Source organism: Plectropomus leopardus, chromosome 20 (genome assembly GCF_008729295.1).
Source record: "Plectropomus leopardus isolate mb chromosome 20, YSFRI_Pleo_2.0, whole genome shotgun sequence".
Taxonomy (NCBI): Eukaryota; Metazoa; Chordata; class Actinopteri; order Perciformes; family Serranidae; genus Plectropomus; species Plectropomus leopardus.
Window position 1 is genome coordinate 23,759,984 of NC_056482.1, and position 23,574 is coordinate 23,783,557.

The 23,574-nt window shown below is 39.3% G+C and overlaps 1 protein-coding gene across 1 annotated transcript in view; it reads right to left on the reverse strand.

The window, feature by feature from the left end:
• The window catches only part of cacna1bb (calcium channel, voltage-dependent, N type, alpha 1B subunit, b), a 178,134-nt gene that overhangs the window by 12,205 nt on the left and 142,355 nt on the right, over window positions 1-23,574 (reverse strand). The window contains exons 30-45 of the mRNA XM_042509241.1: window positions 22,397-22,561; window positions 21,178-21,288; window positions 19,609-19,692; window positions 18,535-18,537; window positions 17,921-18,037; window positions 16,048-16,113; window positions 14,596-14,687; window positions 14,352-14,502; window positions 13,167-13,294; window positions 10,825-10,921; window positions 5,045-5,150; window positions 4,820-4,927; window positions 3,459-3,568; window positions 2,561-2,727; window positions 2,014-2,146; window positions 1,814-1,924 (exon numbers count right to left, since the gene is read on the reverse strand). Of these exons, the coding sequence (XP_042365175.1) occupies window positions 1,814-1,924; window positions 2,014-2,146; window positions 2,561-2,727; window positions 3,459-3,568; window positions 4,820-4,927; window positions 5,045-5,150; window positions 10,825-10,921; window positions 13,167-13,294; window positions 14,352-14,502; window positions 14,596-14,687; window positions 16,048-16,113; window positions 17,921-18,037; window positions 18,535-18,537; window positions 19,609-19,692; window positions 21,178-21,288; window positions 22,397-22,561 (1,749 nt within the window). The remainder of the gene's footprint in view (window positions 1-1,813; window positions 1,925-2,013; window positions 2,147-2,560; window positions 2,728-3,458; window positions 3,569-4,819; window positions 4,928-5,044; window positions 5,151-10,824; window positions 10,922-13,166; window positions 13,295-14,351; window positions 14,503-14,595; window positions 14,688-16,047; window positions 16,114-17,920; window positions 18,038-18,534; window positions 18,538-19,608; window positions 19,693-21,177; window positions 21,289-22,396; window positions 22,562-23,574) is intronic.

Here is a 23,574-nt window from a genome sequence, read left to right on the forward strand (position 1 = left end):
AGCATGGTGACAGAGAGAAAGAGACAGACAGACAGACAGACAAAAACAAAGAGACAAGCAAACAGCGAAGCTAAACAGACAAGATCAGACAGGTGAGACAATCCAGGAAACAGAGAAGTGATGGACAGAAAAATTATCTCGACATGACATCCATATGCAGGAGACAAGAGCAGCTAACTTCGGTAACTCACAGAGAGACAGGAAAAAAAAAGTTTAAAAAATAGCAAAATAAAATAAACAGATGTCAGAAAGTTAAATATAAAAAAAAATCATTATTATTGCAGTCACACAAAACTCAAAATTTAGATAAGCACCTATAAAAAGATGAATGTTATTAACTGCATTAGTGAGGTCAATTAATAAATTTCAACATTTCAAAATAGCATTCTTAAAATTTCCAAGAAATATAACTCACTGTAAATATCTTATGTCATATTCACACAATCAGGTTAATCAGGTCAATACTTAGTTTAACATATGAATAGAATATCTGTATTCAAACTACTTTCTAATTTAATTAAAAAAGAAATGAATGACTGAATAAATACAAATAAATGTATGACCAAATAAATACAGAATTTGAATTGTCTGATCAGAATTTGTAGACGATAACGTTACAAACACTGTGGATCTCTACTTTCTAACACATATCAATTCCTTTTTTTCTTTCTTTTTCTATTCTTTTTTTTAACCCAAAAATCCTTTTTAATTGCTTCATTCACTGTATGTGTCCACATTATTAGATGCAATATTATTAAATATTTATATTTTATCATAACTGCATAGTTTTGCTTTTTTATGTGTTTTTATGTGTTTATATGTTTTTTCAGCCTCTGCTTTTACAATACAGGAAAAAGTATGACATCCGCTTCTTGATCACAAATTCTCATACTACAGCCAAACAGTGCACTAGACTATTTTTCTAGAGACTTTTAGGTGAGAAATAGGCAATCCAGTAACAGAATCCAGAAATGAATTGATCAGCTTACTTTTTTTTTTAACTGTTTGATCCGTGGTGGCAGGTATTCAGAAATTAGGGAGTGCACTGTTTACCGACATACTACCGATTTTGTTATGACACAAAGGTGGTTAAAAATCTGTAATATTCCATTGAGGAAAGATCAATCTGAAGGTGTTAAAACTCTTACTGCAGCTATCCATACATCCAATATTATTGCCTTGTTTTGCAAATAGGTAAAAATCAGCAGATGACAACAGGGGTGCAGCACTATCTGAGTGAATGCAAAGATTTGAGACGGAAAAAACACAAAGTAGCTCTCAGGTTTAGAAAGTCAAAGATAATTTTGTCCCTGGCTAGCATGATATCTTTTTTCTGAGCAGTAATTTAATTACTTTCTCATTCTGTTAATCAACAGATGAATGTTTTGTGCACTCCGCCGAGTTTGTCTCTATCCTGAATTCCCTCCTCTGTTATGAATGTGATATTGTCAGACTGGAGAGGTCGGGGTCAGCACGATGAACTGATGTGGACTGACAGAGAGCGACTCTGTTAGCTCACGGCTGCTTTCACTAACCGGCTACCACCCAGCATTGCACCACCGGCCTTTTCCAGCCTACCTCAGCCACCTGTTCACTGCCAAACACAGGCATTTTAACATTTTTCATTTCTTGTTTTACATTGCAGAAGCCAACATTTGATTATTTCACCAAGAACAATTTAAGGTATCCACAGTGTCTGCACTTTCCAAACCTGATATTATCACAAAACAAAAACAACTGTGAATGAGCCAAAGAGATCTTCTCTGTGAGCAGTAAAAGAAGAGAAAAGCATGGTGAGCACTGAGGCGCTTACGTAGTACTCAGCGTTAAGTCGGGGCAGAGAAGCCGCTCTGCAGTGGCCCTCCAGGCTTGGATACGCCTCTGTGTCTGAAATGTTCTCCGTCTGCTTCATTTCAACAAACTCCTGCAAGAAAGAAAGAAATGTGAATTGAGGCAACACAGAAAGTTCATATAAAGTTAAAATGTAAAATCATTTTCTTGGTGACGGTGTACCTGAGGTCTGGGGGAATATGGCACATCCTCTGACTGTCCTCTCTGTAGTTTCCTCCGGCTTTTGGGCCTCTGTTGTGCTGCCTGAGAAACATCTCCAGACTGGGAATGTTTTATGGCACTCCTCTGGTTTAATCTGTGCACGAACACACACAAAACAGCTCTGAGTGTGATTGCAGGAACTCATCAGTGTTGGAGGATAATATCTAATCCGAGGAAGGACCAGTGTTTATTTAGTTTATTTAAACTTAATAATAAGCCTTGAAGTTATGTAGCAAATCTGATACTGAAACTTCAACATACATAAGGCAAGATTCTCTACAAAATTCCCCAGACTAAATATTTTTTCTGGCTGAATTCAGTTTGTACATAGATACATTAACTCTTAGGACAAAAAAAAAAAAAAAAAAGTGGATAGTATTATTTTAAAGAAACATTTCCTGCAGCACCTGATCAAGGCATATTGATTTAAATGATAGTTTTTATAGTATATATTATTAAAGTTATTATATTATGATTCTAGTGCATACGACAGAGAAGCTGGTCTTACATTGCGTCCCTGGTAACCAAGGTGATGTTGGTGGAGGGCAGCATCTCTGGTTTGGCTTCTGGCTCAGGTTTGGGTGGGAGGGGCTGTTTGGGGCTGCAGATCGGCGGTTCTACCTCTTGTATCTGAGTGAGGGGCAGCATGGGACGGAACAACGCCCCGAGTTTACTCTGCAGGACAGATCAATAGCACATACACACTGAGCCACTGCATTGACACTGATATAATATGATTGTGGCAGCGGCATGAATATGTATTTACACACTGAAAGAGGACCAGATGAGAGTTTATGGGTTAAAAAAGGGCTGTACTTGATAAATAAATAAACTTAATAAATTACAAATGAATAAAAATCATGTCATGCCTTTAGTTAGTCTCACAATAATCCTTCATTACTCATTTTGTTAAAATAAGTTTCCATATTATAAAAGAAAAATGCCTCGAAATAAGTGTAAAACAGAATAGTGCCGGTCGTTATAGCTATATTAGTAAAATGACAATTGAATCATTTGACATAAGTTCCAAAGACAATGAATGTATTCTGTATGTATAAAATCCTAATAAAAATCGCTGAGTAAAAATGACTCTAGCACTTCCTGAGACTGAGAAAATCTAGCAGTTACAAACCTGAAGTTTGATATAAGAAATTAAATTTGGGTAATAGATGATAGAAACAAGATAATTTGCATGACTGAAAACTTTGAAAGTGGACACGTGATGCTTGTTTCCCTCAATATAAAGGGATTATGTCTTGTTTAGTCTTGTTTAATCAGCACTAGAGAATATTTTTCAATGCATAACGAACCCAACTAAATTTTGAATCCAAATCTAAGACATGTCTGTCATGCCTGAACCCCTCTGAGCTCTTTATATGAACACTGTTTTTTACAACATGCCGTACCTGAGGTCCTCCAGTAGAGTTCTGCTCTTGTCGTCTCTTGGCACAATTCTGCTTATAGTAGTCAAAGATCATTAAAGCTGCATAGACTTTCCCCACAGTCAGCTCGTTGTCTGGAGGAGGAGAGAGCAGAGTGAGAGACAATTCCTCCACATGTTCAGTAGATGGCGCCAAATGAGTAACAAAGTACAACGTAGAGAGGCAGCTACAGTATGTGCTGGTCAATGTGGGTGTGAGCTGAGTAGAAAAACAAACCATTATACATCAAACAAGCTGCATTTTATCAAGTTATTTTAAGTGTCTTGAAAGAAAATAGAACAATGCATATTAAGGCACAGACATCAAGAAAAGCGACACTTCTCTAAAATCTTGGATCCTTGAATGTTGAACCCAAATGTGTTGATCTTCATTAAATACAGTTTGAAATTATCCTGCCACACTGGCAGAATTTTTTACTTGTTTTGAGAAGCTAAGGCCTTTACGGCTCAATAACAGGCAAATTTAAGAGAAAAACAACCACAGTATCAAGCAAAATATAATCATGGGAAATAATCTTTTACTGCATCCCTAAAAAGCTTGTTTTCTTAAAGGATAAGTTAAGTATTTTCCCATGTTTTTGTGTTAAAATGACTAAAAGGAACAGAAATGTTTGAAACTGGTCCAATATTGAGCGAGAGCACCGTAGCTGGAAGTGCCAAAACAGGCTGCAATGTAACAACTTTTGGCATTTGTGAAGCTTCAAATTACGTCTGCTAGAGGAGCTTTGTTTTTCCACTGACGAGCTCAGATTATTATTTTATGTGTTTGATAACATTATGGAAAGGATCCTAAAGTCGCCATTGCCCAACTCACTTGTCTCCATTTAAATAAACAATAATTTTAGCATGTATAAAGATAGCATCTTGTCTCTTCTAACTGTATGCTAAAAATAGGGGAAATAGGGTCCAGGTTTAAACAAAAAATACACGATTTACCCTTTAAATAAGTAAACAAAATAATTAAAGTATCTTCCACTGAAAATGTAATTAGCTATTTTCTAACACAAATCAGCTTTTTTCAGTAAATATCTATACATGTGCCAGACAGTATCTTAATAAAAAATAAAAATAAAAAAGTTAAACTTGAACAAAACCTTTACATTTTGACTGGAAACAGACAAAAATTATCCCACCACAGATGCCTTAGTTGGCGGATAGGTGGATTTTTTTTAAAAATTTGGACACAAAATGAGAGAATGGGAAGGAGATTTTTGCAGGGCACAGACATATAAAGAAGAAATATGACATGAAAAAAATCAATGATAAATTTAGAAAGATAAACAGGGTGAGGTCAAAAAGGGGAACCCAAAAAGAAGTGTTGCTCACATTTCGGTGGCGTCACCAGCAGGTCGACGGTCTTCTGGGAGAGACTGGGCCAGACTCGGTTTATCTCCCTCTTCAGGTCAGCGTCGCACAAATGCTGCGCCAGGACCCCTGAGGACGAGCCCACAAACATGTCACATCAAATCTGCACCACAGACATTTGCGATATCATCAGAGCCACCAGCTCGGCCGCAAGGGATTCTGGATTTTGTAGTTTTAGTCTCTCACCAGATGCCAGTTTGATCTCCAGGGCTGTGCGGATCAAGGCCATCAGCGTGGAGGTGAAATGCACCGTCTTGTCAGCCGCAATGGGCATGTTCATCTTAACCAATCGCTGGAAGCAAAGAGGAGGGGCCATGAATCAGGAACAAACAACCAAGAGTTTAGTGAAAGGAGGCTGGACTTGAGATGTAACCTCAAACTGTTTCAAACTTAAGAGTGCACCAACAGGTGAACAAAACTTGTAGTTAGTCCACCTGAGTTTACGTCTTTTGGATAATATGTAACAATAAACATTTTTTGCTTTGTTTTCGTCCAGCACACGGAGAATTTTTACACATAAATGTGTGTCTTGTTTTGTCTGACAGTCCTTGACCTTAAGATATTTAGTTTAAAATAATATGAAACTGAGAAAAAACATCAAATCCTCACGTGACAAACGGAAGCAGAGAGTGTTTGGCATTTCTGTTAGCTGTAATGAGTCAATTAATTATTTTAGTCCATGCAAAAGCTTCAGCCTGTGTGCTCACCATACTTTTTTTAAGCTACCAGCTCAAAACAGACGAATGCATGAAGCTCTGTGCCGTTTATGGCTGCTGCTGTTGCTATGAGACTGTTGCAAACCCACCACAAACATTGCATGCTTCCACTGAAAAAAAGATGAAATATGAATAACTTGTAAAGCTTAACACTATAAGTCCAAAAGAACATGCTAAGCTCTCACTGCAGCTAAAAACACGCAGCAGCGCATCTTAGTTGTGAAAAAAATGACTAAGGGGCCTTAGGAGGACAGAGAGGTCGCTGGTGGAGAGAAAACCATCCAGCAAACTGTTTCTGTACTGAAGACATTGCAGACGACAAGTTCATATGTTTCCAAAGCTGTCTTTACTCACATGCCACCAAGATGTGAAAACTCCAATCATAAATTAGGTCTATATATTCTTAAACACTTGTGTTTCTTAAAGTAGATCACTTCTTGGCCTCTATGTAGAGGAGGAAAATGACAGTAACCAATGATTACTTGAATTTAATTGCAGGCAAATGAGTGCAATATTGAGATAAGCTTAAGATCTGTAGCCTGTTTGCAGACATTTTGGAGGCTAGAGTTTTTCCTTACAACATATCTGAGGAAAATATTGCCTCAGTTTTTCCAGCAGCCATTGCAGTTTTTCCTAGGCCTTTCCCACTCCAACCATTCAATTTACTTCAGGCCTGTGACTTAAAACAACAAAGAATAAGGCAGGATAGTGCGCTACAATAAAAAAGTAGAAAATTAAAAAAAACTCATTTGGTACTAAAAAAGTTGACTTATTTATGAGTCAGTGAACTAACTGACAAGTTGAAGTCATTTATCGTGCAAAAAAGATCTGCAGGATCCAGTGTGAGAATTTGGTCTTGTTTCTGGTTCATATCATTATAAACAAATATCAATAAGTTTGGACTGTTGGTAGACAAAATAAGCAACATTTAATGACATTTAATGGACTAAATGATGAATTGATTAATTAAAAATAATTACAACAGTTACTTGCTGCACAACATAGTGTACTGCTTAGTACTAATTATTAATTTTAACAATTATTACTTCAACAGTATTTCTCGAGTAGGTTATGAGACTTCAAATTCACAAGGCATTAATTATAAAATGTATGAGCTGATCAGCATAAATCCATGCCATGCAGACCTCTGGATCAATGCTGCTATGAAATGATTCATACACACATGCATGGCTAAATTAATGCAGCACACTGACAGTGAGGCTGGAGGGGTGGTCGAGACGTGTGCTGGATATAGAACTGCTAATTAAAAGAAAAAATTAAGAGATGAAAGGCAAAAGCAAAGACCATAAAACACATCAGAGGATTTGTGAAAAAAATTGAAAGCTGATGGTTCCCTTTTTCTTCGATTTAGGGATAAGGAAGAAGAGAAAGTATATCCACACTGAGAGATAAACAACAAAAATGCAGAGATGGAGTAATGAGAGGCAAGGAACTGGAGGAGGAAAGCATCTATACATGCTTGCATCTTTTTTCCAAGAAACAGAGAGTTGAGGAAGTGCAGCTGCAGACAATGAGCAACAGACGTATAAGGAAATACATAGGACGCATGCTTGCAGACAAACATGCACACACTTCGCACACTGAAGTTAGAGGAAGACAAAGAGAGGAATCAAATCCCGAGAGAGGGTGAATGAAAGATCACCAAAAACAGAAACTCAGCCTGAAGACTGAACATGAAACTGGAAACTAGAGGGTAACAGGGACAACTGTGACTTTCAGGGGAAGATGTGTTCATTAGGAGGGAAGGTTAACAAGGAGCACGATCAAAAAAGTAGAGGGGGAAAATAGAGAAGGGGGTGGGGGGGCTGGTAGTCTGGCTCTCAAGTGCATAGCTGCTCTCTGTGTGTCCATGTCTTTCTCTGTCGATTCATAAAAACAGGAGTTATATTTGGATATTTGACCACGTCAGACCCAGACGTTTTTAACTGGGGCAAGGGTAGGGCTGCTTTAAATGTGATTCATTTGGACAGCTGTGCGTGCACTGAAACCATTCACATTAAGTCTGCATGCTCAGAGGTAAGCAGCTGGTACAGGGACTACCTGTTCACTCGTTTAATAGTCTTACATATAATCATGGGATAGACGAGCCAGGTTCTCCTTCATTCAGGTCAGTGCTGGAGCTGATGAGGAGATACTGAAAATGGACTTAAATGTCCCATCTTGCTATGTTGAGAAATCCTTCAGTAATTCCTGATGAGCGTCTAAATCCAGATGAGATCCTGAACCAAATCACCTCTTCAGAGGCTGATGGAAATATTAGTTCTAAACTAACAGCAGCAGCTCTGCAAATATTTGGTCTAGTGGACAAAATCAAATCTTGATGTGATGATGGTGCTGGATGAAAAGTCAGAGGATCACCAAAGTTGGTAGCGTTCATCCTCTGGGAACCAAGAACGACTGCACAAAATATTGTGGCAATTTATCTATCTCTACGACTCTGCCGATAACGCTGCAGAAATTCAAAAGGTTATTTTCTTACTAGTTATCCAGCAGGTTGCATCTTCATAGTTTTTTTTAAATTCACAGATATCTACAGTGTGCAGTCGTAATTATGACATACATCACATTCAAGTGCTCTGGTCAGAAAAAAGCAACAAACATGGACGCTAGAAGGAAAAGGCTGTTGTTTGGTTGTTGATGTTTTATCAAAAGCAAGTAGCACAGAGCTCCTTTGCGCTTGTGATTTGCTCGCTTGCTACAGCTAATGGGTGAATACTCAGTTGTGCAACTGCTATTTAGTGCTCTTTACAAAACTAAATAAAAAATGTATTACCAAAAAAACCTTTTAGTAGGTATACATACAAACAGTGCGTAAGAGCAGCCTGATATATGATGATGTAAGTCCATTGCATTGAGTCTTTGGCAGACCTGGTACAGTCTGATTTTGACGTTGGTAAATATTTGATCATTTCAGGCAGACTGTAGACATCTGTAAGATTACAAAAACTAACTAAAGATGCAACCTGGTGCAAGATAACAGGTAAAAATAGAGATTTTTTTAACCCTTAGAGTTTACGTGAACAAATCTCAGCGAAACGTACTGAGGTTTTGAAGTTATTAATAGGGCTATGTCTCTACCAACTCCTACGAAAAATTTTTGGCTCTTTAGAAAATGATAGATGTTCAACTTTTCTCTACAGCGATTCCCTTACTTTGTCTGATTGTAGTTGGGCAGTTAGTGTAAGTTTATCAGAGCTTGTCTGCTGGAAAAAAAGTTGCTGTTGGAAGCAAAGTTGATGAGAGCACAGAGACGACCATAAAACCAAAAATATGAGCTCAAAGAGACTCACTGAGACGACTATGTGGAGATGCATCAAATATTATTGCTCTGCTCTCTGATCTATTTTTATTTATCAGTGTTAAATAGCCCTCCGGTAGACGAACAGAGTGCACAACAAGGCCACAGAGCTTCACAGACGAACAAAGAGAACAGCACAACAGCAGGTCAGAAGATACCGACTGCGACACACTGACAGAAACCTGAAGATGTTTGACAGGTGGAAGCAGGGAACCAGCCGTGGCTGTGAGAGCAGAGGGGAACGGAGGAGGGAGGAGTCGTTCTACCTTATAGGCGATTCGGGGCGGACATTTCTTTCCCAAACCTAGTGGAGGGGACATGTCGCGAAGCATCTCATACATATCGTGGAAAGTCATGCGGCCGCTTCCCGAGGTAAAGATGTTAGGAGGCGAGGAGAATATGAGGATGTCCCAGGTGAAGAGGTGTTGGAATGAAAAGGGGAACGGTGAAGTCATAACAAAAAGTGGCAAAATCCAAAAGAGAGAATAGGAAGGGGGGAAAAGAGGAAAACACAGAAATCCTTGTTAATTAGATTTCCAGGATATTATGATCTGGAATGCCATCCTTGTTAGAGTTAAGGATTTAGGAGTGGATACCAGAGGAGGGAGGGGAGGATGCTCCGAGGATTCCCTGTGCAGAGATGCTAGATGGAAGATCTGCATTTTTAAAGGCTTACTGCACTGAAAATCTTTTGATTATCAAACATTTACCACCTGTGGGCTTGAAAGATGGCTCTGGAGGACATTTGTAGCTTGGATTTGTGGTACTTATACGCAGAAAATGATGACTGATTTGTAAACATTTTTCTTCTGTGCCCTCGCTTCAGATTTGAGTGGGTGTGTTTGCTCAAAATTTACTGTGCTTTGTCTCATACTGGCGCTCCACATTGCTGCTTTCAATTATCACTGCGGCCTTGGGGCATATGATGAGACATACTTGTTTTGAACTCCCTGTGGGATGGATGAACGTGTAGGAATCTGTCCATTCTTGATAGAAAGTTTTGTTTTTGCTGTTTACCTTTCTCACTTTAAAACATGCATGAAGTGTGAAATTACTTTCTCTGACTCTATTTCTGGGACTCGTTACTCCTGCGTGTTTCTCACTCACTCCATTTGCAGTGCTTGTTGCCAACAGCTGACAGTTCACTCAGAGATTTGGGTGTTATGCTAGTAGTAGCTGCTAATAAAGCCTTGCCTTAAACTCAAGCAGAGATGAGGAGCTACAGACGTTTGGTTGTGCTCATATTCACCTCTTCATCCCTGGATCAGATTTTTTTTTTTTGTCATTTTCAAAATTGTAGTCCAGTTGCTGTAAGTGACATCACTTGAGACAATTTCCACAGTTCAGGAAAGACATTTTGACAACATGCTGATTGCATGGATCAACAGGGGGAGAAGAGGTTTGAGAATATTCAGCAAATATTTTGATGTTTTCCTTCTTTCTTTTTCTTTGCCATCACTCATTGAAATCCATAATAATTGTCCTTCGCAAAAGAGTAGCTACAAACTTTCAGAGCCACCTTTTCAAGGTTGTTATTATTTCAGAGTCTAAAAATACATTTTCAGTGGAGTATTCCTTTAAGATGCCCTCTGTTTCTACATGCTAAGAGACATCAGCAGTAACCAAAGTGGAAACAAAGCACACAATGCTCTCTCTTCACAACCCACTCTTCTTTCACTCCTGTGTTTAGAAGCAGGAAAAATATCTTAGACATCGCATCTGATGCCTTTTGTTTGAGCCTGACTTGCGGCATTGTTTCCTGCACTCGCCATGGTTACCTGCCAGCTGGTTAGTGGAGGATCGATGCGTGTTTGTATATGCATGTGTGGTCGGGTCATTCTCTGGCACCGCAGGGAATGAGAACAGACATTCACAGTCCGAAACCATCACAGTCCCTTTGAAAAACAAAAGGACTGTGTGGGAGTGCAAACCTTATAAGCCACCCTGTTGGGGCACTTCTTCCCCAGGCCCAGGGGAGGCGAGATAAAACGCAACAATTTGTACATATCCTGATAGCAAATCCTCCCGCTGTAAAAGATAAAACATGATGAAGAGGTTAGGTCACAGGTTATTTCATAACATCTATCTATAATATTCTGTTGTCAGTTAGCAGGCATTAACATATAGATAAATACCAGAAGCAGCTTCAATAGTTTTTATTTTTCTGACTAGATCTGTGAATTTGTTGGTGTTTATTTTTACGATTAAAGGATGCAATTTTCACTTTTTATTCTTACTTAGAGAGAGAAAGAGGCCAAAATTGTCTGACACATATCTCAAGCCTTCCTATATTTTTTTTGCCATCACAACAAGACCTCGGGGATGTAGCCACTATCTTAGAAATACTGAGGTCTGCAGCTGGTTTTGGAGAAAGATGTACAAAAACAACAAACAAACATTAAAGAAATGAACTCTAAAAAATAATACATATTTTATTCCAGATTAATTTAAAAGCCCTGAAAGGCAAAGTTGAAAAAAAAATGCTGGCAATATTGGCCAAAACAGAGAAAGATTATGTAATATAAAACCTTCAGATTATGTTGCATTTGGATGTAGTAGTAGGAGATAATATCTCCTATATAGGGGATGTTATTTTCTACATAGGAGATAAAATTTAAGCTTAATTTGGCTGTATAGCCATGCAAAAATATGCGCTTACTGAATGACTCAAAGGGCATTCAAAGTTCATCCAGACACAGCAAATATTTATCTTCTAAGTAGGAAATAACAGCCCATCTGCAACTGATAATATCTCCAACATTTCCTATGTTTGGCAAGCAATGCCTGCAACTTTTATTCCCACCTTGCCTCTCAGGGCTCCCATTGATTACATTCTCTGTAATTTAAACTCCACATGTAATTGGGTTGCATAGCCCAACCAAGCATAAAGTAAAGTCCCTTTGTCGGATTTAAAACTGCTTAAAACGCTGCTCCCGCAGCAGAAGCTACAGGCTACAGCAAGTCTAAAAATATGGTGCAAGTGATGTTTTTCAAAACAACGTGGCACACCCGGGCTTCAGGACACTTGAATTACCTCGTACGAGTACTATGGATACATTTTGAGGGTTTTTTTTATGTATTTTGTAACATTTGAATCCTGGTCACTATTTGCTTCTATTGTTCTGGAGATGACTGCAACGCCGTGAACCCACGGTAATGTTTTGTGGACTATAAAACTTCAACTGACTTTCCATTGACATTAGGGTCAGTAGATAATGTCTGAATTTTCATTTTTGGGTAATCTATCCCTTTAAATATATTAAGCCTAAAAAAACTGGAATCACACATTTAAATCAACCACCATGTGTAGGTTGTTAACTGCAAATGTAAACTTTCCGCTAATAAAAAGCAAAATGGCTGTGGGCCTGTCTTTACTATTAATTAAAGCGGCCTTTTTCTTCATGCAGCTGAAAACACAACAATTTCTGGATGTGTAGGGAGAGACCTAAAGTAAAAGACGTAAAATGGTAAAAATCAGTTTCTGCCAATCTGCTCCTTTTAAATAAATCTGTGAAAACAAGTAAAAACTGAGCCATAAATATACTCCTTGCTTTAACCTGACATAAAATGAGTTAAAGCGGTTGAAAATGTACTGAACGTTACTGTAGGCACCTCTCTGAGAGCAGCTAATTTATATTCTAGGGAATAAATAATATTTCCTCCCCCGTAATGTCTGTCAGGAGATGGCAATTTCATATTTCACATCTCACACCTCTCCTGGAGTCCTGACTCACTGACAAGGCTCCTGTGAAGCCTTCGTTAAAACTTAATGAGCCTTACATAATCTGAGTCAGATTACGCCTCGCACTGTCTCACACAGAACCCGTATTGTGCTTTAGTCAAGTTAAACACTGCGAGCGTAAGGGGCAGAGAGGGCGCTGACATCAACCTGTATTCCCCCAGCTGCAGGGATAGAAATACTTTCAGTGACAGACTGAGGAGATTTGGAGGCCTGCAGCTTAGTGGCAAAGAAAGCTGAGTGGACGCCAAGCGGAACGCTGGATTTACATGCATCAGTCCGGCCGACAGGGGGCTCGTCACCAGCCTCAGCCAACTCTGAGCTCAGGCTTAATGTCATTCACCCGCCGCTGCTAAGATGGGATTTCTCCAGTTCTACGTCACAGACTCATCCTGCTGGAACTCAGAGCTTAGAGTTCCCTTTCTCTGAGCATACGTCTCTTCCAAAAAAGAAACGACATACTCTTTAACAATGGCTTAAATTTTGGGAGTACACTGTTTGCTGTACAGGTCAGAGATCAGCCGAAGCACTTACCAGGCTGCTGGGTCATACTCTGCCCATACGCGGATGAACTCATCAAGGTGATGAGGCCCCAGGATGGAGGCGTCCCTGGTCAGATACTCAAAGTTGTCCATGATGACAGCAACAAACAGGTTCAACATCTAGACAATCAAAACAAAAGCATGAAAAGTATATGGACACTGAAAATTAATATTTGTTTCTACGCTTAAAAAATAACCAAATTTCTACTTGGAGGACCACCATGGTGATTTTTCTCATTTTTAGCCCTAAAACTGAAAACTATGCATTCTTCATTACTGCCGACCTTTCTTTAAACCCTGTACTTTTAGGTTAATTTCATATCATATGTATAACACGTATGATGTATGAGAACCAGTAACGTGTATTTTCCAGATGTGACCCATCTTGCAGCTGCACTGATATCACCACTTTACTGTTGTTGGCAGTGATCACAGCTCACTGTTGTTTCGGAGCAGTGGTCTGCAGCTTGGCAGTTGTCTAATTTTAGTTAAAAATCGTCCACAATTTCTTCCACCTACTACAAAGTCAGCTTATGTACTATGTCACTTTAAAAAACATTGATATAATGAAATTAAACTTAATTAAATGTATTCATGGTTTGTAGAAACGTTACAATTCAAACATTTTCTTCTGGGAACTGGGCCATGTTTAATCTAAAACCAAACCATGAATGTGTCAGTTAATTTAGATTATTTTAAAATTATGCGAAAATTGTATTAACAAATCAACACTAATATAAAGAATTAAGTAAAAATCTAAAAATATATGCACTTTAACTGTTTACTCTTGCTTGAAAGAATTTTGTCACATAATCAGCAGCGCATTTGAAATTTTCTTCCCGTTTTGTCATTTAACTTTAAGTAACTGTCTTCCTTTTTCTAAACTGTGCTCAGTGCAAGAAGACAAGTTCTTCTCCCAGCAAAACACGTGGCAACGTTTGGGTTCATTAGGGTACAAAGTCTATGTTTTTCAAAAATCTGTGTATATTTGATGACTAAAAACAAAAATGATGAGCATTAATTACAATAATTGAAGTTTGAAGAAGTTCACAGAAGGTCCAACTAGTATATGAGAGGCAAAAACCTGCAAAGTCACAAAACGTCAACTAATTTCTGTCAATAAAAACACACAATATGAGACCAGATGGACCAGCACTTTGTTTTTCTTCACACTGACCAGGAAGGAGCAGAGGAAGATGAAGGACACAAAGTAGAAGTAGGCAAAGTCACTCCCACACTCCTTCCCGGCAGTTCCTGAGAGCTTATCACACGGCCGCTCACTGAGACACGCTAACATGATCTCATGCCACGCCTCGCCCGTTGCACTCCTGTAACACACACAGTGACAGGAGAAATGTGTTATCAGCAGGTACTGGATTATTTGTGGTACCAGTATTTTCTGAATATGGAAGAGGGATTACCTGAAGAGGAGAGTCAAAGCCTGGAGAAAGGTCTGGAAGTTGTTATGGTGATTTATTGCCGTTTCCTCATTCAGCTCGATGTTTCCAAATACCTGAGGCAGCAGGAGAGCAGGTGGCGGTTACTGGGTGCAAACCCCTAAAATTTACTCTGATCTTATAAAGAAAAGTTGTATCACAGAGATTAGGATAGAGTAATTACATTAGGGTTGTGATATTAAGATTTTTCAGAGAATTCATAATAATTCATAATTCATAAAAATTAGCTGTACTGTGTTTTGCTATTTCTTGTGCACAAATTGAGTATAATTATGCCTCTTTACTCTTAAATCTTCATTGATTTCAACCAAAATTGAATGAAGAGAGAAAATCAGAATGGATAACTGCTATAACTCGTAACGCCCCACTGTGAGTCCAGTAAAACAACCCATAAGTCTCTTTTAAAATATTTATTTGCCCCTTGGCATGTCAACCATGCTGGCATATCAACACTGGCTGCTGGGTCCAGGTGAGCTCTGACAGCAGTTAAATATGTATGTAGCATCTTGACCCCGTGCAGCGACAGCAGCTGACTTTTCACAAATTCTGTGAAAATATTGTATAATAGAGGAATAAAAAGTAGGTTATCCTTCATATCAGCTATAAAAATGGAAAAAATCCACTTCAAAATTCAAAAACCTGTACAATCTTATGCAATACAAGGCAATAGCTTTGCAATACATACTTGGTTTGTGAAAAGCATTATATAAAATTTTCATTTAGACAGTGTCTTTGTGGATGTTAGAGGTAGATGTTGGTGGTGTTGTACAAAATTGTTTATTGCAGGGTTTTTGTGTTGGATTAATATGTTACAGATCTGATTTAAATTGTCCTCCTTTTACATTTGTCTCTAGCAGAGAGATGGTTTGTTTTTGTGCATACTGCTGATATTTGAGCTCATCAACACACTGTTATATTTTACCTGAATATCAGGTGTAATATGTTGCCCAATAAAACCAATGATCACAAAACTAAAAAAAAAGTTGTTTTCAGACTGGAGTAACTTCTTCCAAAGTTCAAAGAAATTATTTTTAAGAACTAACTTTAACTTCAGAGTAGGGACTCTCTCAGCACAAGAACAATGAGTGATGTAGGTGTACGTTGAGTGGTTGAACACAGCCAATGCAGCACCGTCAACCACCGTTTATAAAAACCTGTTAGCCGTGTAAATAAAACAAACATCAACAGCCTTATGTGACTGCTGCTCAGGTGACCAAACACCATACTTGTAATAATAAAGATGTGCAGTTCTGACAAGAGGTTTAATTAGTCAACACAGGTCACAACACCTGTGGATGGGTACCATGGTTGTGTAGACTTTGGGTGAATGAGACATCCACACTTTGTAGGAGGCATCCATCACGGAAACATTTCAGTCTGGCTGCTTTTAGTCTAGCTGGTCATGTCATAACTCACCTGCATGCCAATGATGGCGTAGATGAAGAACAGCATGGCAATGAGCAGGCAGACATACGGCAGAGCCTGAAAACAAACATAAATACAGGTTAAACAGACTCAGAGCACAAACAGATACATGCTAAAACCTCTCTCTCATACACAAACACTCTTTTGATCTCTCCGTCTGTCACTGCACACACACACACTCACAAATCGGATTCTCCACAGAGGACAAGCGCCCTTATAAGATTTTACAGTCTTATTTAAGAACCCGAGCAGTCAACCTGACCTGCAGGGTTGATTCTTTCAACTAGCTATTTATATTGCTGTGAGGAGGAGGCGAACATTTGTTGTAATTAAATAGCCACCTTTTAACACTCTGCAGCTACTGTCCATTTTCATTGGGCTTAAAAGCTCTCACCGCTGACATTAAACCTGCTATAAATTCCCTCAGCTGTGGCCCGGCACTCCACATTTAACTCAACTTGTCCCAGGGGATTTTGAGTGCAGGCACTGGGTGATATCCGAACTGCTGTCTGCCGAGAGCTATTTAGTTTGATTTTGACAAAAGAAGTTTGCAGTGTGCCTCTGCCTGCTTTTGAAATCTCTATTCTTACTGCTTGTCAGTGGTGGACTCAAGCTGTCTGAGAGGCAGGGGCCAAAAAATAAAAAGGGCACCAGCACGCAGAGAGTTTTCTAGCATGTATGGCAGCCTAATATGCCACTACATCGCATGTTCTACACTAGAAGGGCAACCTAGAGAGCAACTCTTTGTGTTTTCTCTACTGAAAGGGCACCCCACAGAGCCCTGGGTTGCATTTTCTGCACCAGGATACCTTAGAGGGCAAACTATTGTTTTCTCTCCACTAGACAGGTATCCTACAAAGCCCTGCATTGTGTTTTCTGCACTGGAAGGGCATCCTAGAGGGTAATTAATTGTGTTTTCTCCATTAGTAGGGCATCCTAGAGGGCAATACATTGTGTTTTCTTAACTACAGTGGCACCCTATAGATCCCAGCATCTTGTTTCCTCCACTGGAAGGGTGCCCTTAAGGCTAAAAAGGGTACCCCCCCCCCCCAGAAGCCTGTATGTATACTCAAAAAGTACCCTAGAAGCTACGCAATTTCTCTTCTGGAAAATCAACCTAGAGGGTAATTAATTGCATTTTCTCCATGGCTCCTTCCAGCCCTTCGCATGGAAGGGCACCCAACCGGAAGGGCACTCTTGAAGGCAATTCATCTTGTTTTCTCCACTAGAAGGGAATCCTGTAGAGCCCTGTTTGCCATTTTCTCCACTAGAATAGTACCCTAGAGGCTTAGTCATTGCATTTTCTGCCCCCTCCAGAACTTTGCATTATGTTTTCTCCATTGAAAGGCCACCCTAAAATTCATTGCATTTTCTCCACTAGACATTATAATGGGCAATTCATAACTTTTTTTCTATTAGATGGGCACCAGACAAAGCCATGCATTGCATTTTTTTCCACTAGAGCGCACCCAAGACAGCCAGTCATCACATTTTCTCCACAACAAAGCCACCCTAGATCGCAATTCATCACTTTTTTTCCATTACATGGTGTCTTCAAAGCCCTGCATTGTGTTTTGTCTACTAGTAGGGTTTTAAAGTCTTCTCAACTCAAAGTCCCCCGTACTTACCACATTTTTTGGTACATGGGGGTACCAAGTGCAGATAGTATTTTGTGTGCTATGCTTTTATTCAATTACAAAATCAATGTAATAAAGGAACTCACTGCTAAAATATCCATTAAAGAAATCCACATCTGCATTCTTACACTGTTTTTCCTCATGTACTGTACAGGCTGACAATGAATGTGCAGAAGCTTATACTGTTAGTTTGCGCATTTCGGTTTCTACTGTGTGTGCTCACTCACCTTGAAGGACTGAACAAAGGTCCACAGCAGGATGCGGATGGTGTAACCCTGCCGCAGCAGCTTGATGAGACGTGCCGCTCTGAACAGCCTCAGGAAACTCAGGTTTATCATCTTGTCCTGAGGGAAAACAGAGAGTGTGTGAGGTATTATAATATACCCGGGATAAAAATTTAAAGCCATACTATACCAACTCATGAGAGAAAAACGGACATACTTCTTGTATGATCCGTAGCTTAGGGTGGATAATGTTCGCAAACTTTATTGATTTCAAGTACTTAATAGTATAAAGTCATCTGTTATACTAGAGTATGAATCTTATCTTTGTTCAACAGTTTGATGCAAACCACAGAAACGTAATTTAGCTTATAATAAGACAAAATAACTTGATAAGGTGAAAATATTTTCCAACAGACATTTTGACGTCAGATCTTATGCAATGGAAATTGCTGGAGATAATTGTGTCGCACACACACATTTCTAACCGTTTAATAGGTGTTTTTCTGTTATATCATGTCACACTGAGAAAGGCAATTTAAACCAAGACTGTGGGAGAGAACAACACACACTGACGGGGGAATAGACAATATCAGCGGCCAACAAGAAAAGCCACTTACCGTCTAGAGGTGTCAGATGCGACAGAGGGGGCAGAGTGAGGGCACAGGCGCCAGGAGAGACACAGCAGAAGATGGAAACAGCAAAAGAGGGGAAAAAAAAGCAGAAAAGGAAAGCGAGAGAGAAGAGACAGAAAAGAAGACTAATGATCACATGAAAAAAAAGTCACACAAAGAAAGAGACCGACTCTGCCACACAGAAAGCAACAGTGCTCTGCCTCAGCCCTCCACAATCAAGTGCGCTTGTCTGTTTTTCATCTGCTTTAATTAAATCGAGGAAACAAAATGCTGCAAATCATAACAGCAGAGTCATTCCTCCCATTGCTACATTTAAAAAAAGTATTATGATTTTCATTGTAATTGTATTGCTTTTTCATGATTTCATGTTTTGATTCGAGGGCTGAGACTGTGGAAGCATAGCAAAGCGTGACTTCTACATTCCTGAAGCTCAAGTAGTTTGTTTGGATTGGTTATTTAAATAAAAAAAGAAAAATATAAAATGAACATAATTACATGTAAATTAGTGCTGGCACAATTACTTAATTTTTTTGTTGATATTGCAACGATTTCAATAATCAGTATATCGTGGTCATTTCCTGCTTTTCTCTGCTTTTATAACATTGGGAAGATAATATTTTGGGGTTATCAACAGTTGATCATATAAACCAGTATTTTAAGGTGTCATCTTGAGCTGTGACAACTTTTGATGCACAATTTTTACTGTTTTCTGCCTTTTTATAGACTAAACAAATCATGACTCACATCAGAAAAATATGAAGAGGCAAACAGATAATGAAAATAATTATTACTTTCAAACCGAATCTAAGTGACATTCCCTGCATGAGTAAACTATTACATATAAACTACTTTCAAACTTCAACTTCTCCATTATCACAGCTCTCCTGATTCAACTCAATCTACTAATCTGTATCACAGCATGCGGTCCTTCCATGATGCAACTGCTGCAGCGGCTGTGAGCATGCACTGAATCCTGATACTCGACTACAAAGTGAGGCGTAGGAGACTGCTGGTAGTCTCATGGCACTCAGAGGAGCTCATGATCACTGCGGCTCTTACCTTGATCTCTGTGACCAAGATGTCTGTGATGCTTCCCAGCACGGTCACAAAGTCAAACACATTCCAGGCCGCTTTCAGGTAGTTCTAAAAGACAAAACAGGTTTGAGTGAAAGAAGCTGGACAGAGAGCATTCATTCAAACTTTGAATGTGCATGAAAACTTTTGTGCCTTTCCTACTTTAAAGTAAAATGAAACAGACTGGGATAACTGTTCAAACTAGGGCTGCAACTATTATTTTGTTAAAACTTTTGATTATTTTATGACTGAATCAATTAAGTGTTTGGTCTATAAAATAGTCCAAAGTTTCAGTTTACATCGATATAAAACATTTTTGCCTAAAAACCTCAATTAATGTATTATCAGATTAGCTATGAATTAGTTCTTAATCGATCAACTGATTTATTAGTTGACTCACTAGTGCAGGTCTAGTTAAAATCTTCCACTTTTAAGGCTGTCCTACTCTTTCATATTTAATTAAACATTTTCATAACTCACTCAGTAGTGGACCTATTTCATTTCCCATTAGTCCGTCTGATAAGAAACATTATAAAAATATAAAAGGTTGAAGTTACCCATTAACACAATATGTGCAGGAACTTTAACGTTAGTTATGCTTTTTGTAATGCACAATTGCAACCTTTGTATTTGGCTACATTAACAGGTATGTGAATGTACACTGCAAAAATTGCAGTGCACAAAATATTCCCATTGATTAAAGAAAAAAAACTGAAAACAAACAAACAAAAAATGACAACTCAATGCAGAAAAACTGAAATCTAAACATCCCCTTGGGCAAACTAATCTATATGTGCATATACAGCACAAACAGATGCTGACACTATTCCCTGCAGCCTGCGGCCTGGTTCCCCTCAGACTGGTCAATCATCCAGCTCCGGAGGGCAGAGGCTGCTGCCAGGCCCTGCAGCTGCAGTCTGAAGAGATGCAGCAGCCGAGTGTTTATACCGACAGATGAGAGCCCATCCGTCTGGGCTTAACAGCTAAACAGGTGGAGGCAAGTGGTGTGTGAGAAAAGCTATTTAATAAATGGGCCTCGTAAATGGAACAGAGTCAGGGATGAAATGCCTCGCTGCGGGCCAGACGGCCCCATGTTGGGAGAAGATTTATTCTTTTTGTGCACTCTTCTATTCATTCCTCCTTTTTTGTACGCATTCACACTCCTTATACCTGAATTTAAGACTTTACACATTTTAATTTTGCTGCCTTGTGACATGTGACACATCCTCTGCTTTACCCTTTATATACTTTTGCATAAAAAATTCCTTTAAAAGTCTGTCTATGTTTCTCTGAGTGACTCATTAGAAATACCTTGTTAGTCTCTAGCTACTAAAGACAGTAGACCTAAAAATCTTGCTTTAGCATTCACAAGGACAGCATTTAATTAACCAAGCACTACAACGAGAGCAGCTTGACGCAGAAGTCACCCTCAGTCTGATGTGTGTGATTTGCATATCCGAAGGGAGATTTCCCCTCATGTGTGTAAACAGAAACACAATACAACAGTGAATAATCGTCTCGTGTTTGCAGAGAGCACTTAGCATACGGTCTCACCAGTGGACCGAAGGCAATGATCTTGAGGATGCACTCCAGTGTGAAGAGGGCTGTGAAGAGGATGTTTAAGTATTTCAGCATGGACTCGTACAGTTCTGGAGCGCCGTAGAACTGAGGACAGAAGGTAAAACAAACACTGAATATACTTAACCACAGCAGCATGTAAAAACGACATCCTTTACCACAATTTACTGCTCACTTCCAGCTTGGGCACTGAGTGTAAGCACTCCACACCAATTATATTTGACTGCTCAGACACACTCAAGATGTTTAAAAGGTGCTCTTGCATTGGCGTATCCCAGCTGCATACATGCATTTTCATACAGTAGGCACTGTATCGTGCCACTGAAATGATCTGTGCCTGTATGATAGAAATGGTATATCCAGCACTACAATACTAAATACAAGGTGCTGGAATGCTATCACAGCAAATCCTAATATTTTAGGAATTTATATAATTTGTTAGGAGAGGAAAATTGAATATAAGAAACAAAAATATTTGCTTATGAACATCGACTGTATAAAGGAAATGGATGTAGCTTCTATAACATCACCCAGTGGTTTGTGGTCGACCTATTTGATAAATTAAAGACATGGCAGAATCGCACAGGATTAAGATCACAGATGACCTCTGCAATTATCACAGATCACGAGAGTCACCAGGTAACAGTACTACTGTGCGAATTGGCCTTAAATGCATAAGCATATTCTAAAATACATTTTAAAATTTTATTGCCATAATCTGACAAACAGAAATATATTTTAAAATATTGTTTGATTACATAAATAAAAGCATGGCCAGCAGACGGACAGAGCTCCTCTCTGGCACCAGCCCGCCTTTCCCAAACTGTCTGTTTCATTCCCTCAGAGATTTTCTCATCTGAGTACATAAATAAAGCGAATTGCCAAGACACAGTCTCTCTCTCTCTCTCTGATAGCAGAAAGCTGTTGTGGTAGTGGTGGCGTTACGTATTCCATTGTTGACTGTGTCTCAAGACCAGACCAGCGCTGTCGCTATAATGGCATCTCTGTCTTAAGAGCTGAATTATTTAATGGTAGCAGAGTTATGGAAACTGCTTCAGCTATCCTCTTGAATATTTCAGCAGCCTGCTGCATCACACTGGGTAGTTTCACTGAGACCAACACACTACTTTTTCATGGCTGAGGGGGATCTGAGAGGGATTGGCGCTCTGCCTCGTTAGCGGGAGGGATCACTGACCTTCATCATCAGCACGACTGTGTTGAGGGCGATTAAAGTCATGATGGCGTACTCGAACGGAGGCGACACCACAAACTTCCACATCTTGTACTGGAAGGACTGCTTGTTCTCTGGCATGTATCTCGTCAGCGGCTTGGCGTTGATGGCAAAATCAATGCAAGCCCTCTGTTTGATGAGAGACAAAAACACATTGTGTATGAACTCTTTCCGATGCCGCAACTTCACACATTTTACCAAATATAAGAAACGTCCGGGAAAATCACATTTACAAACATGAGGCATGCAGAGAAAAAGTCCACCAGATCATGCCCCCATGGATATCATGTGAAAAAATATGTTTGTCACATTAATGATACAAAACACATGCTATTTTCGAAATGTCGGTGTAACATAATTGAGAGATGACTGTTTCCATTGAGTTATGTTATGCGACTTCTCCTCTTGCAGTAACGTTCCAGTAACCATGGCGATGGATGTTCAAAACATTAGCAGGTTTATTTCTATTGCAGCAACGATTATTTCCAATTGAAGGTGACATAGGCGTGTTCTGTGAGCAAAAAGGAAAGGCAAGCCCCTTATATGTGGGAGCGGCCTCTTATGAGGGATTTCTGGGAGGTGATAGTGCACGATTTCACAGAGGAATTGTGGATTCAAAACTTCCGAATGATCCGCTCAACTTTTGAAGAGTTATACCATGCCATAACACCTCCTGTAGCGCCAGATGCATCATGATGGAGCTGATTTCTACCGACAAGGACAAAGCCATAGCATCACATGACCTACAAAAGCCCAAAAAGTGTTTCGATTGCAGTTTTGCGAAATTTAGCTTTTTCAAATTGCCCTAAATACCTCATGCAAATGTAAAAACTTTTTGTGATAAATGGGATTGTTTTTTTTTTTTTTTTTGTGAAATCAATGTATCTCTTATGGGTGTTTTATATTCCCCATTTCAATTTGCACAATTTGAGGGTTAATGGAAAACCACCTAATCAGAGCAACCGGGACATTGTGAAAAAAATGAAAAAAAAAAAAAAAAAAAAAAATCACAAAACACAGTTTGCCTCAGAGGGCTTTACAGTATACGACATCCCTCTGCCCTTAGACCCTCACATCATCTACCCCCCCCCCCCCCCCCCCCCTACAGTACACGACCTCCCTCTGCCCTTAGACCCTCACAC